We start from the raw sequence: 15,978 nt of genomic DNA, 5'->3' as shown, positions 1-15,978 counted from the left end.
GATTTACTGTGTCTATATGCAGACAAGAAGGATGTAATGCAAATTCTTACTTTTTCAGACCCAAAATAGAAGTTTTTCTTTAATTATTTATATTTAGTTGATTTTTTATTTATGGGTTCGTCGTTCATGTTTCATTGAATATAGGTATTGAAAATTCTTGATATCTCTTCAGTCTCTTGAACTAAGAGCAGTGAAAAGGATCCTGTTCTTTTTTATGATCCGTCGGTGGGATTAAGAATATTGAATGTATTTTTCAGCACCAAGGATCCTATACTTGTTTGAAACCACTTCATTTCACTAATATTGCATGGTCATACAAGTTTAAAATATTTAACAGAATTGTAACTAGTTCTGGCGGTCTCATGGGGAACTATTCTCCAGATACAACATGCCTTTTAGGACGCAAACCTCTCAAAGCTTTTAGGGTTTCCAAATCAGGCATCACCCCTTGTTTGATCATTTCCTCAACGAGCCTCCAAGCTTCGCCTATCCTTTTAGCTTGCATATAGCCGTTGACCAAGGCTTTATAGCAAGAAGCAATATCAGGGACATGATCTTTTATCACCATTAAATCAATGACCTTCTTTGCCTTATCCATTTTGCCACGAAAACAATAATCATCAATTAGCATACTGCAAGTTATTTTGCTCAGCTCCATACCATATTTAACTTTGGCCACAACTACTTTATGAGCCTCTTCTGGCATCCCTCCTTGGAAGAGAGCATCCAAAAGTGTTAACAAAGTTATGATATCAGGTAAGACTGCCTGAACTATCATTTCATCAAACAACCTTGTGGCTTCAGCCCATTGATCTGTACGGCACATGCCATAAATTAGAGAATTGTAAGTGAAAATGTCAAGCCTCATACCTCTTTGGGACATTAGCTCCAACACGGAGAGCGCTTCCTTGGTCCGTCTCTCCTTGCAAAGAGCATGTATTACAGTGTTAAAGGTTACAACATCTGGTGCAATTCCTTCATCCAACATTCTATTAAACAACCTTGTGGCTTCTTTCCATTGCGCGGAATGGCAGAGGCTATTAATTAAGGAGCTGTAGGTGACGACATTAGGCTTTACACCTCTAAGGAACATTTCTTCCATAAGATTAAGTGCCTCTGCTGTCTTCCCTTCCTTGCACAAAGCATCCAACACAGAAGTGAATGTAACAATATCAGGGAAGGCTCCACAATCAATCATGTTTCTAAATAGCAGCACAGCTTCTTCCCACTTACCTGACTTGCATGCAGCACAAATTAAGGAATTGAATGTGAAAACATCAGGCCTTATGCCTTTGTTTTTCATTTTTTCAAACAGAGCAAGTGCTCGTGTCCAAAGACCCATGTTGCATAATCCATAAATTAATGAATTGTAACTGACGTTATCTGGCGCAACACTTTTGTTGATCATATCTCGAAATAGGGTCAGCGCCTCATCTATTCTTCTTTCTTTGCATAATCCATAAATTAATGAACTGTAACTGAAGTTATCTGGCGCAACACTTTTGTTGATCATATCTCGAAATAGGGTCAGCGCCTCGTCTATTCTTCTTTCTTTGCATAAGCGGCCAATGATTGGATTATAGCATTGAGGGACAGGCTTAAACCTTCCATCTTCATACATTTGCTCGAGTATCTCAAGCGCCATACATGTTTTCCCAGCTCTGCACAACCCATTAATTATAGTAGCGTAAGTGATTTCATCGCATGCTAATCCTTTCTCTTCTATTTTCTGGAACAACTCCATTGCCTCAGAGAGCGACCTGTACTTGCAAATCCCATGAAGCAAAGCATTCAAAGTATAAGCATCGGGCTGAAGACCATGTTTAAGGATAGTTGCTAAAACAGAGAAACCCAAGTCCACCCGATTCATACGGCACAAGCAATTGATAACAACATTCAGTGCACTGACTACCGGGTGTAAGCCAACACAAGCCAGCATCTGTTTATACATAGAAACTACAATGGAACACTGATTCATCTTGGATACTGCCCCAAGCAAATGATTAATAGCCCAAATCGAGGGAATGGGTTTCATTTGAATTACGGAATCGAAGTGACCCAGTGCTTCATCTAACCCAAGATTACCAGATTTACAACGCGTTTTTACCAAATCCTCCAAATCAATGGTTTCATTAACACTAACAGTATGACAACGATTGACAGCAAAAGAGCAACACTGGCTTCTGAAAAAGACGAGCCCAAACAGAGAATAGAGAGAAGAAGGATTACCCTTTTGGAGAAGCGTGAGCCCTGGAGCTCTTTTCGCCATAATTTTCATCATCATCGACCAGCTCCTAAGGCAGAGCAAGCAATTCACGAGCTGTGCTCTCTCAGAGAGTAGTATTAGTAACTGAGAGGGGTTTTTTTTTTGGGTCGAAAGGAATGAAATTTCATTGCCAAAACAAAGATACAACTTAGAGCACTTCCACCTAGGCCTGGGCATTCCGAAACCGTACCAATTTCATGTCAAACCGTACCGTTTCATACCGTTTCAGTTGGCCACGGGGCTTAATACGGTCTCATACCGTATTGTATCACCCATCTATGACACGGGAGCGGTACCATATATTACACACCGTATGCCACCGTACCGTACCGAATAGTAACAAAAACACAAACTTTTAAAATACTTTAAAAGCCTCATATTTCTCCTACAAAAAATATCCCAAGTTTTTCGACTAATATCATCAATAAAAGAAATAAAATATTTCATTTTTCCCATTAAATATTAGGTTAATGGGACCACATAAATAAGAGTGTATCAGCTTCAGCAGCTTCTGAGCTCTCCATGCCTTGCCTTTGTGAAATTGATTATGGTGTTGTTTGCCAACAACATACTCTTCACATACTATGGAGGGAGGAGTGACCATAAGTAGACCAGTCACCAACTACTTCTGATAAAATGTCTTGAGCCCATTGAAATTTAAATTGTCATAGTGAAAGTGTCAAAGTCATGTCAGATCAGTCACCTTGGCCACCAAACCAACTTGGATATTCTTGATTTGTAACGGAAACAAACTGTTAGTTGTCATCTCAATTTGTGCAATCGCACCTCTTGCGGGATCATAAATCTGACAAACACCATCCTTGATAGTAATCACATACCCTTTCTTTTGTAATTGCCCAACACTCAACAGATTAGTTTTCAAATCAGGAACATAAAAAAAAAAGTTAGAGATAGTCTCTATGTTACCACCCTTAATGCTGATTTGAATATCACATTTTCCCATGACATTCAATGTGGAATTATCATAAAAAATTACAGTTGTACGAAATACTTCATTTACCTGGGAAAAAGATGACTGACTACCACATATGTGGTTGCTGCAGCTTATCAATTGACATAGTATCAATGTCATGTTTGATTGAGCAAACAATATAATCAAATTTTGGTGCTAGAGAACGTAGGATCTTCTCAACAATGACTACATCTTATATCGCTTCACCATGGATTCGCATCTTATTTGCAATCCCCATGGTTCTTGCAAAATAATCTATCACTAACTCTCCATTTTTTATTTGAAGGGTCTCAAAATCCCTCCTCAAAGCTTGAAGTTGTGCACACTTCAGTCTAGTTGAGCCTTGGAACTTTCTCTTCATTGAGTCCCAAATTTGCTTTGAAGTATCTTTTTGGAGAATGGTCTCCAAAATTGCTCGATCAAACAAGTAATTTTTCACCTTCAGGTTCTTTAACTTCATATCATCTATCTTCTTTTGCTATGCTTGTGTCAACTCGCCTTCTAGTTCAACAATGCATGTTTCCACAAGATCCCAATATTCCTTGGATCTTATAAAATTCTTCATAAGCATGCTCCAATGATCGTAATAACCATCGAAACAAGGGATTGTTGGCTGCACGAAATTCTCAAGTGCTCTATCAAACATCCTTGACACTTGATGGTGCAAGAAACGCTGCTGCTACTCTTTGGAGATTTATATGTCAAGCCCAGTGGGGGCTCTGATACCAGATATTGAAAATAAGGAAGTAGGTGAAGAACCAAGAACGGATTTGTGGAATTCAAAATTCTCTTCACATTCAACTTGAATATTGAATACAACTTAAATAGCAAACTAACAAAGCAACTACGCTAAATAGTATGAACAACTACTGCACGACTAAACCATGACATTCAGCCACTAACCATGACAACTTTGACTCTCCTATTAACTAGCAACTAAACAACCAAGTCCCTAAAGAATAGGACTTCCACAACTTAACAAGATAAACATAAACATAATAAATATTCAGGTTTTAAGTTCACATATAAATTTCACAAAGGTTCAGTTTGTTTCTTGCGAAAAAGAAAAGGAAAAAAAATAGATAACAAATCAAACTTCACAAGCAAGTCGGTTTATGGGTACAAGCGTGTTGGCCACTTTAAGTCTATGTGTATCCTCACCACTTTAACTAAATGTCCACAACTATAAGTTATAAGTTATAACCATAGTTAACTTAATTCTTTGTTTTTAAATCTTTTTAAGGTATTTAAAACTAAAATATATATTTTTATTTATTTATTTAAATAAAATAAAAAACAAATAGTTAACTATGTGAGAGAGAGAGTGTGTGTGTGTGAATTCTTGTCACAAAAGAAAGAAATTGCCAGCCCACAAGTAACGGAAAGTAAACATTTTGTTTTAGCAGGCTGGGATGTGCCTACGGATTGTGGCCGACAAGTAATTTATCATGGTGTGGTATTAAAACATCTGTCATGTTGTATAAGTAATCAATTCAACTCATGTTATAATATAATTGTACCCTAAAGTAGCATACGTGTGTTAAGCTAATTTGCCACGAAAATGAATTTGCTCTCTTGGTGCTTTTGGATGAGAGAAATAAATTTGAGATTTGGACAAAATCAGAATTTCTAAATTGACATACACCAATTCTCGTATTTGGATAAACAAACTTAGAAATTTACAAATTCCACTGATAAAAAAATATAGAATTTGAAAGTCATAAATTCCAACTTTAAATTCTATCTAAATAGTTGTCATTTCTAAAATTCAAAAATTAAAAGAAATACTTAAAAATTTAAAAACTTCACGTGAAAACAAGCATAAAATTTAAAAATCACAAATTCCAACTTTAAATTCTATCTAAATAATTATAAATTTTTCTTTATTTAGAAAAAATAAAATCAATTGGTGATGGTAGGTCCCCTTCATTAACTTTCATAGATACCCACCGAGTCAGTGACAACACCAGACCAGCCCGGTAGAGTGGGTGAGACTGTGACCCCTTGCGTTCTTTATTTGGGCATAATTTTGGCTGTGCAGTCGTGTAGTCACTTTCCCCCATAGACTTTGAGTAGCTTTTTAAGCAAAAATATGTTTGTCTTCTTCATGAGACTCTGTATGCAAAATAATTGGAATGGGTAAAATTTAAAATTTATTCAATGGTTTCTTTGGGAAAAATATCGGATTGCCACCATTTTGTCAATTCAGTAAAATTAACAACAAAGTGAAATAACAGAAAATCAAAATCTTTATCCATCTCTTTTACACTATATACCCACTAAAACTCAACTTCATACATTGAGGTAACTGATATGATTTCTAAACAAAATATCATTCCTATTTCTTAATACTATTTCTAGAATTATAGGACTACTATTATGGTGTTACTAAAGCATTAAGGTCATGCAAAAAATAAAAGTGCATGAAAATAAAAATAAAAATATAGTTTTAAAAATTCTAACTCAATAATTGTATATATATAATCTACGATAAGTGTCAAACGATTTACGACACATCATAAGTCATTTCTAATGTTCATATTGCTAGGGACACCAACTGATGTGGCAAGTGACACATCATCAATTAATTGCCAATATGTATTTATTATTACCAGCAATTAATTTCTTTTAAAAAAATTAAAGCATAAATGTTAACTTTAATTAACCGAATAAAATCCCAAAGCTGATCACCACCATATCCCCGCAACCATGAGATCTCCCCACCCCAACTACCTACAGCCACTGGCGGACCTAGAAATTTTTTAATGGAGGTGCAATATTGACTAAGTATGAAAAATGGTTTTTCGGAATAATCATTTTCTCAAGATAATTTTTGGCGGCTTTTATTCCTTACACATCAACTAAGAAAACTTGATTTTATGGGATTTTAGTATGAAGTATATATTGACTTAATGAGCCATCATTTTTAGCCTAAATCGTATTTTGCACTAAAACCGATTTTTCATATTTTGATTTGGTGGGAATTTGATTTTCTAGTATTTTTATTTGAATCCAAATAGGGGGTACTTCCTTATTTACATTGTAAACTTAAGTAAATGAAGTAATATAAAAATAAATGAAAGTAAAAAGACAAAGACATTTACTTAAGTAAATGGAAATAAGGTAATCTGTACACCAGTTAAGCAAAGGGGCAATTTGAAGCACCTACAATGGTTTTTCCAGCGAGAAAATGTGCAGATGCACCTCCTTGCGCCTTAATAGGTCAGCCACTGCCTACAGCGCCCCATCATCCTAGACAATCTAAAAGGTTGAAATCCCATCATCAAAATTTTTATGTAAAGAGAAGATTTAGAAGAATTTATTGTTTATCAAAATTAAATGGGAAGCGAATGGCTGGACAAAAAATTTGTTTAACTCATTTGCTGATTAAATGAATCTAAGAAGGTTGTCTTGGGGTAGGCTGAATTGTTGGTAAAGGTGCAGCGGCCGTGAGACTGGTTGTGGTGGAATATGATGGTGATTAGGTTTGTGACATTTTTTTGGGGGGTTGAGATAGGGCTAAAAAGGCCAGAACTTTGGTTTAATTAACTTACAAGGTTTTCCTTTTAGAATAATACATGCTGGTAATTTTATTAAGTTAAAGTGATGATATGGCGTGCGCCACATCATTTGAAACTCAAATCTGGTGTTCCTAGCATTACCCATTTGATATTAACACGGTAAAAACATGACCTAGGAGCACAAATTGTCATCCCCGTATAAATTCGATATGAATATCAATGGTAAACAAACAATATTCTTTTCTTTTTTGGGTCAAGACAAATAATTAACTTGTTCTAGATCAATTTTATTCTCTTTCTTTTCCTAGTAACGTTCTTTTAATATATTGACAGGGTTCACGGGAGGGTTCCAATTTATTCCTTCATCGCACATGACATGTCTATAATCATAGCCACCTACATTTACATATATATCATTTGGAACTGTATGCTAAGTCATGATCATGTCTCATGGCCCATCCATTTATGAACCTCAACCACTAAGAATCTTACTTCTTCCACAGTCCAAAACACCACGCACAAAACAAGAAGGCACAAAAACAAAAACAAAAGCAAAAAAAATGTCCAAACCCAGGAGACCCAATCCCATGCTAATCTCCTGCCTATCCCTCCTTTTGATCCATACCCATTTCTCAATCTGCAATGGGGTTTCAGCTTTTGACCTCAATTCACTGAAAGGAAGTGGAATTGATGGTATGGTGAGAGCTGGAAGGGCCTGCAACCAGAAGATTGGGGACTGCTTGACAGAGCCAGAAATGGAGTCAGAGACCAGCAGGAGAGTTCTAGCAATGCAGAAGAAGTACATAAGCTATGAGACACTGAGGAGGGACTTGGTTCCATGTGGAAAACCAGGGGCTTCATATTACAATTGTCATGCTGTTGCGGCAAATCCTTACAATAGAGGCTGTGAGGTCATTACAGGATGTGCAAGAGGTAATGACATCAAAACTTAACTTAATTACAGTACATGGACCAAGTATGGAGAAATGGAAGCAGCAATTTCATTTTCTTTTCTATTTCTCCTTCTTATTGTAATGGTGTATTTGATGGGGGGTTTTGGTTATGACTGTATATTTGAGACCCATGTTCTGAATTGCTATACTAATGTATCACTAGCCTCAATTTTAGAGAGATCTATGGTTTCTTTTCATATGAATCTGGAATTGATGCTCATTACATAAATTCTGGGGATTTTTCCCTTCTTATTTTCTGGTAAATTTTGGGCAATTGCTTGATGATTATATGTTTCCATTTTGAAGGAGATTTTAGGGTTTGTTTAATTAAAAAAAATTCTTGATGCAATTCTACTAGGTAGCTTCTTTTGCTTCCAAAGGCAGCTGTTCTTGTCTGTAAGATAGAATTATGCCTGATTGGCCACTCATGACACTCGTGTAATCATTTTTTTTTTAATGCAATTTTGCTCATTGTTTGAAAAAGAAAAGGAAAAAAGAGAGGTTAGGTTAATTAGAGAAATGGTTCAAATGTTTACTAGTTGTTGGGTTTCTGAAAAATCCCCTTTGTGTTGATGGAATATGAGAAGATGAGAAATGGAAATATGCAACAGAGTTCTGCCAAAAGCTAGGGTGGGTGCTTAACAGTGCATAGTTTTGGATATTCTTTTGTGACTTGTGTGAGGAAGACAGTTATTCTGAGTGGATGACAGAAGGATCTCATCAGTGGACAGAAGGTTCTTGTGATATATTGGATGGATTGTCCACATTTTTGCAGGTCAAACGGGCTTCAATCCCCGTTGGTAGTGTATAGAACATGACTTATTAAACAACCATTTTGTATTGGGATTTAGTTGTAAATGCAAACTTTGAAGACTTGATTTTCTGCTGTGAAAGAAAATCCACAATGTTGCTTTGTAAACATAAAAAGAAAGAAAGAAGAACTCATGTTGCATTTTTCATTTTAAACTTGGAACTCCTATCACTCGCATCCAGCACACAAAAGCCCCTCAGCGCCCCGGGACGGGAGTGGGGGACGGACGGCCCTACACACAGGCAACAGCAGCACTGGCGCTACAAAGTCAGAATCGAAGTCTGAATGTGCAAGCTATTCTGTTGCCTCAATCTTGATAGTGTGACGAATTCATATGTTGTGGGAATACAGCAAACAAATGTCGAGCAACATTGACTTGCATAGGCCGTATGCAATCGATAGACATCTACATGGATCCAAAAAGTGAGAGCTAATGAAATAGTATAGTCCTTAAATGTCCAGTGATCGGAACGGAGCCTGATCGTTCTACGCACCCTTCAGCGCTCCACTTCAACCTTGTCAACGCCGCGTCAGTATCGACTGTAAAAATCTATGCCTGCGAAAATAGTCACTCCAAACTTCAGGGAGTCTACAAAATATCCTTGGTAGCAGATGTACTTTATAGTATCTGGAAGACGGATGATAGCTTCCGAAGTAGTAGCTTCATATCCAGGCAAAAACTAATGTCCTCACCAAATGTCTGGCCTATTGTCTCGGTGCTGTAAGAACAACAAAAGCATGAATTTGCTCCGGAAGAACGCTTGTCAACCTAGAAATCTCCTTCAATTTGATTCTTTTCTTTTCAAAAATTTGCAAAAACTTCTTACATATGTTCATCCGATTCTCTAGTGGTACATGATGATATAAAAACACCTTCCAACACTAGGGAGAACATATTAGCATTGGATGATACAACTCCTCAAATCAGAACGCACCAAATTTCTTTCGACCGAGTCACAAAGTTCCGCAAGCTGAAGCTTCGTTTCAAATATTTTAGTAGTAGAATAAGACAAAATGGTTGCCCTCCATTTTACAAAATTTACAGTGCGTTAACTTATTCAACAAGAAACAACATACAGGTAGCTGCAAAACTAACATGCAGGGCTACCTGCACAAACAGAACATGTGACCTCGGCATTCAATTAAACGATTGGAAAAATTAAGAAACAACGACATAGGAAAAGGCACATTAGATACTGCTCTTGAAGCCCCAATAAGCCAATCTTTCCTCTGCTGCAATTTACAGGGAGCTGCTCAGCCACATCAGTGTGATATGAAGAAGACACTGTCATCAGCAATTTGCATTTTACCATGAGAGAATTCAGGATCAGTTAAAATGCTTGACCTTGAACACTCTGATACATTAGTAATAGTTCCCAAAATAAAATTGAACAGCTCAATTATAAAGTTAAATATTCCCTCGAGCTATATCCATGAGAACAGGTCATTAGAACAAACAAAATCTACATTTGGTAAATAGAATTCAAAATCCAAATCAAACTGGGTAAAAATGAGCTTGCAGATCCTCATCAGATACTATTCAGTTCCAATTTACATCACAGCATGCCCATGGAAAAGCTGTCATCTATCCAATTTATAGATCCTGTACCAAGACTCTCCCGAATTGAGTTGAGTATACAGTTTTATTACAGTTTTATTGGCTAGCTTGATTGTCATTTTTTTGCTATTCTTGAATAGCATTGGTCCAGATGAGGGAAATCCCCCAACCTCCTTGTATTTAGATCTGATTAAAAGGAGCATAAAGAATATCAGAATGTGTTATCATTCCAAAGTGATTGGTGGAAGGAGAACAAGATTTACAACACACAAGAGTATAGCACATAATACCACCAATGTTTCGCTTCTCTTTCCCGATCATTTGAATAAATTCATTGCAGCTTTGCAGCTCCTTTGATGAAATAAACCAATTCGCTGATTACCGCAGGCAAAAAATTAAAAAATCTACTCTTCTCTGATGCAACCTGCAGTCAGGAGTGACAGTACAAAATTTAGGCTTCGGCTACTGCATTTAATTAATTACTGAGAGAGAGAGAGAGAGAGAGAGAGAGAGAGAGAGAGAGAGAGAGAGAGAGGAGGAGGAGGAGTACTGTGATGAATCATAATGAGTGTTAAAGTTTATAAGGTAAGGTGCCCCATTCAGATTTCCTAGCCAAGCAGGTGAATCGTGTACTTTGTATGGCTAGCAAAGATTGTAAAGCTAAAAGGAAAAAGGAGAGGGCAAGGGGGAAACCTAATATCATGAGAAGATCGTTATTACCCTTTCAAGTACTGTTTCGAGGAACTGGACTAGTGAAGATGCACAAGACCAACTAGTCTTCTTTCAATCTTTTGCGGAGTGATTCCTTGTCAGACTCAGAGCTACCAATTGCACTTGGTTCCGCCTCGTCAGAATGTTCGCGTGTTCGCTTAACAATGGCGCCTTCTGCATCTGATGATTTTTCAAAATAACAACAGGGGACATCCATTGCGTTGTAAAGAGAAATGCTGCTGTTAGATTGGTTCATTTTTCGGTTGAGCTCTTCCACATCTTCTCCATATACCAGATGAATACCACACTTCTTCAGCTTCAAGCACGTGTTTTTTCGCACACTACAAAAGGGTTTGAATAAAACCTCAACCTGACTGCAGTTATCCTTCAAAAAGTTCTCACAGCGATGGTGCTTACGAGAAAAATAGAGTAACCAAAGGTGATCTGATGCAACATGGCCAACACTATGATACAGCACCTCATCAGGTATAGGAAAAGAAAATTGATATGATCCAGCTACTTCCAAATAACATAAAATTCCACATGGATGGCGTCCAAAATAATCAAATTCAAGAAGGGCAGCTGGATTTTCTTGAGCTCCAAAAACAGCACATAAAACAAACCCCATCCACTTGCTATTACATAAATGCGGAGGCCGCTCCACCATTAATGAATCTCCCACACTTTGATTACTGAACCAATCAGGAATTTCACTTCCAGGAATGACAATGTTGAATTGGCAAACAGAATGACGGACTCCCTGTACCACAAACCATTATATCAATTCAAAAAACTAGATTGATTCAATGGATGAAGAGAGAGAGAGAGAGAGAGAGAGAGAGAGAGAGAGAACCTGACGGAATTTCTGTAGCATTAAAAATGCTATGTTATTGCAGCCTTCATTGTTTTCAACCAAGCTGAAGCCATTGACAGCTCTGAAAAAGTACTTATATAACCTGCTCAACATGGGTGGATCTGGCAATATTTTTAATGAAGTACAATCATCTGCTTTTACATGTAACGTCCTATTTGATGGAAGGTCTGGCAACTGCTGAAGACTTTTGCAGCTCTCCAAGTTTAACTCCCAAAGCTTAGAGAGACATCTAAGGCTTGCAGGCAAGCTAACAAAATTGTTTCCACTTAAACTTAATTCTTCTAAGGAGGACATACATTCAATATCATCAGGGATTCCTCCTTCACAAAGATTGCAGTCACTTAGATCTAATTTCTTCAAAGAGCAGAAACCTTTTAAAGAAGCCAACACCAAACCCTTAGGACCAGGACTCTTTCCTGCAAAAAATTCAAAAGGGAGGAACGAATGCCATGATTTAGGCAGTTGCCCTTTACATCCACGAAAGGATAACACTTTGAGATTTTTCATCAGAGCAAGGGAGGATGGTGGCTCTCCAATAGCAGTTCCACTCAGATCAAGTTCCTCCAAACACTCAATTTCCCCCAAGTTTTCCGGTAGGTTTCCAAGTAACGAGCATCCAGACATGTTGAGGTTTTGAAGAGACTTCAAACCACAGATGACACTGGGAAGGCATATGAGACTTTTACAATCTCTAAGATCCAGTGAAATAAGGCCAATAAGACGTTCAATTGATGAAGGTATTTTCTTAATACTAGTCCCATCTAAAGAAAGCTTTGATAATTTTTTCATCTGTCCCACAAATTCTGGAATCCTTTTTACTTTTGAGCAACCAGAAAGGATAAAAACTTCGAGAGATTCCATTTCTACCTCACTTGGAAGACTCTTAAGACTTTCACAATTTTTTAAATTCAAAATTTTAAGCCGTTTCAGAACTGAAATGGATGAATGAATCTCAACTAAACTTGTACAACCCTCAAGCACCAACCTCTCAAGATTTTGAATACCTGTGAAATCTGGGGTCTTGGTCAAGCTTTGGGAGTAACTAAGATCGATATATTTCAACTTTCCCAAGTACTGTACAAAACATAAAATTATAGAATGGTTAGCTTCCTCAAACGTTACAATTCTTTTGCAAAACAAAAAAGAAAGAAAACTGTGCAATGGCATATATTCAAGAACATTACCTTTGATCCATTCCAAAGATGATTAATTTTGCTATGACGCAAACTAAGTTCAGAAATTTCATCTGGTTGAAAAGTTGGTGGGAGAAATTTTGAAGGATACCAACTCCACTCAAGAAATTTTATGGCATTAGAAAGATATTTGGGTCCTTCAGAAAGGCTCAAATTATGAATTTGAAGCAACCTTAGCTTAGACATCTTAGAGAAGGCTTCTGGATTCCAATGTGCCTCTTCCAATTCAGGCAAGTGTAAGACTATCCCTTCAATTGCCTTTGTTCCCTAATAATTTACAACAAAGGTTAAGCTAATTCCATAATCAAGGATCGTACTATCTCAAATAAAATAAAAAATTGCAGTGCTAGCCAAACCTAGCATTTCTGCATAAATCCTTACTCTATTTTTCGTAAATACATTTAGGATGTCGTCACGATGCCATAATCGACTACGTCGACCAGGTTCTTCATAAGACTCTTTTCGAACAATTTCACGTCCCATTTCCTGTATCAAATCATGCATACACACATGGTTGTCTGAAATAGTTAAAAGAGATTTCTCAACAAGAACATCTACTGTAATACGAGGGCAAAAGCCATAACTATCTAGTACTTCAATTGCTCGCTCTTTGTTATATCCCTTAAGGAAACATGCAACATCGAGAAAAATTCTTTTCTCTATCTCATCTAGTCCATCATAACTCATTTTGAGTGTTCCAAAAATTGTTCTGTTAGGAGCTTTCTTTAGTTTATCCAATGCACTAGTCCATGCATCTCGGCTTCTTTTATACAAAAAGGATCCCAAGGTTGTAAGAGCTAATGGAAGGCCTCCAGCATATTCCATGAAGCACTTGGACAGTTCCAAATAATCTTCTTCAGGATGGTCTTTTTTAAAGGCGTTCCAGCTAAAGAGCTGCAGGGCTTCAACTTCATTTAATCCCTCAAGCTCATATGATTTTTCTACACCATGTGTGACCAGCAAATGTTGATCTCTAGTTGTAATGATGATTCTGCTCCCCAAACCAAACCAGTGTTTCTCCCCAACTAATATTTGCAGTTGGTTTAATTCGTCGACATCATCAAGAATGAGAAGAACCTTTTTATTGCATAAATAGTTCTTGATCATACTGGTTCCACTATAAACATCCCAAACATTTGTACTTTCTTTCTTCAAGATCTGGGAAAGAAGTTCTTTTTGTAGATGAACTAGACCATGTTTTGCAGAAACCTCAAACCGAAAAACCAAGCCGAATTGGGCCCAAAAAAAACAGTAAAAAATCGAGTTGACCAAAAACAAGACTGAGTTTACCAAAAACCAAACCAAACTGGTTTGGTCTAATTTCAGTTTCAATTCTTATAGTAAAAAAATCAAATCGGGCTGAACCAGATTGACTTAAATATATATTATTTATTTATAAAATATTAGCCCAATCCCAATTTTGTCTCCACCTAATCTTTCTTCAAGCCCAAATACTCTTCCAAGTTATCAAACCCAACTTCAAGCCTTTTATTTGTTTTTCAAGCTCAAAAAATAAAATTTTAGTTGGAATTTATATAAATAATAATAATAATAATCCGGTCCAAAATAGGATCAAACCGGAAATCGAATTAGAATTGGTTCAAACTAAATTAGTTAATTTTATATATTTTTTTTATTAAAATAGGATCGCACTGGACCGATTAAATAGTATCGATTTTGGGTGCCATTGGGGTAGGGGGAATCCACCATCATTGTAATGGGAACCCATTAGTATTTCATCATTCTCTTCCTTTTGCTTTATATATATTTGGTCTTGTCAGATTATTATTTAGCCTTGTGATGTTATTGTTTTTAGGTCTGGGCGTGAGTAGATTTGAAATAGTAGAGGATTTTTCCGTTAACCGTATTAAAGTTTTCGGGTTTAGGGAGAAGAAGAAAGAAGAAAAAGAAAGAATAAAGGAAGAAGAATAAAGGAAAAAGAAAGAAGAAAAAGAATAAAGGAAGAAGAAGAAGAAGTTACTGGGCTTGGTATGGGGAGGTATTTGATTGGCGGACAGTTATGGGCTTGGTTAGCTAGGTAGGATAGTCATGGGTAATTAAAGAATGGGATAGCTAGGTAGAGTTAGTGGGCTGATATAGTATTATGCAGGCCACAATGCCTTTCTATCCAACCATTAACATGTTGACACATATTTTTATAATTAAATAAGAAATTAATATTAAAGATAGGTTTGGTAGGTACCGGTAAGAGATGTCCCCACCCGTTCATTTACCCAATATTTTCGGTACAAATCAGATTAGTTAAATTAATAACTACAAAAATTAATTTGAGTAAATCAAACCGTCGGTATGATACGGTCGGTACACAGTTTTTTTAGATGAGATGTCCACCCCTAATTGTATTCTTGTGATGCTATTATTTCATTGTCTTGTGATGTTGTTATTGTTATGAAAGTAATAAAAGAGAGAGATAATAAAGAAAATAGTTGAAGATAAAGAAAACAATGTTTTTTGGTGGAAGGCTTAATCCAAGTACAATGTATTGGCAATACCTTTTTGAAATTTCTTTATTTTCTATTACACATTTCTATATAATTTTTTACAATAAATTTTGTAGTGGCTGGGTTTGCGACTGGAGTAGGTCTAGGTTTTTTTTTTTTTTTTTTAGTACAAGTGATAGTCTAAACTACATAGTGAGGGGGATTTCTCACATACACATAACTATGATGTTGTGGGAATTCGAACATGAGATCTCTAGTTTGCAAGTCAAGGACCTTTTCGACTAGGTCCAGACCCCGTAAGAAGAGTAGGTCCAAACCTTATTTCATAATTTCTCAAACCTTTGGTTCACTGAACTAAAGGTATACATCACTTAAGTTAATATTTTCTCCTTTCTTTCTCAACTCTTTCGTTTCTTCTTATTCTTATTTTCTCTATGTTAATAATAATAACTTAATTGTTTTTATTTTATTTTATAGAAAAGATGGTATTTCATTCAACCAAAAGGAATATTACATGATCCTTGCTCTCGTACGAAGTCATCACTTTGGCCAACACTTTACCCCTTACGGGCCGACCCAGTGTGAGTGGGGATTAGTCTGGGTTGTGGTTAAGGCTTAAAGGTGTCACCCATAGTTGGGGCCCATCCAGGACCACC

The 15,978-nt window shown here is 36.6% G+C and overlaps 3 protein-coding genes across 5 annotated transcripts; 1 reads left to right on the top strand and 2 right to left on the bottom strand.

The window, feature by feature from the left end:
* Window positions 1-232: 232 nt before the first annotated feature.
* On the bottom strand, window positions 233-2,496 carry LOC110774392 (uncharacterized). Its single transcript, XM_021978926.2, has one exon. The coding sequence runs from the start codon at window positions 2,441-2,443 to the stop codon at window positions 371-373; it is 2,073 nt and encodes a 690-aa protein (XP_021834618.2). The 5' UTR covers window positions 2,444-2,496; the 3' UTR covers window positions 233-370.
* Window positions 2,497-7,202: 4,706 nt separating this feature from the next.
* On the top strand, window positions 7,203-7,910 carry LOC110774359 (protein RALF-like 24). Its single transcript, XM_021978896.2, has one exon. It carries the CDS (start codon window positions 7,204-7,206, stop codon window positions 7,711-7,713), a length of 510 nt encoding a protein of 169 aa, XP_021834588.2. The 5' UTR covers window position 7,203; the 3' UTR covers window positions 7,714-7,910.
* Window positions 7,911-9,018: 1,108 nt separating this feature from the next.
* LOC110774588 (disease resistance-like protein DSC1) lies at window positions 9,019-14,066 on the bottom strand. Of its 3 annotated transcripts, none has more exons than XM_088247045.1 (6): window positions 13,242-14,066; window positions 12,852-13,127; window positions 11,647-12,741; window positions 10,803-11,553; window positions 10,373-10,506; window positions 9,019-9,809 (listed from the first exon to the last, which is right to left on the bottom strand). In XM_088247045.1, the coding sequence occupies exons 1-4, from the start codon at window positions 13,965-13,967 to the stop codon at window positions 10,855-10,857; spliced, it is 2,796 nt and encodes a 931-aa protein (XP_088103171.1). In that variant the 5' UTR covers window positions 13,968-14,066; the 3' UTR covers window positions 9,019-9,809; window positions 10,373-10,506; window positions 10,803-10,854. The 3 variants fall into 3 exon arrangements, with proteins under 3 accessions (XP_088103171.1, XP_088103173.1, XP_088103170.1); XM_088247047.1 differs by lacking the exon at window positions 9,019-9,809 and adding an exon at window positions 9,854-10,268 and having other exon boundaries at window positions 10,776-11,553; XM_088247044.1 differs by lacking the exon at window positions 9,019-9,809 and adding an exon at window positions 9,854-10,268.
* Between the last annotated feature and the right edge of the window lie 1,912 nt (window positions 14,067-15,978).

The sequence above is a fragment of the Prunus avium genome, chromosome 1, assembly GCF_965620075.1.
Source record: "Prunus avium chromosome 1, drPruAviu1.hap1.1, whole genome shotgun sequence".
Lineage (NCBI taxonomy): Eukaryota > Viridiplantae > Streptophyta > Magnoliopsida > Rosales > Rosaceae > Prunus > Prunus avium.
This window is presented reverse-complemented; position numbering and strand designations above follow the sequence as displayed.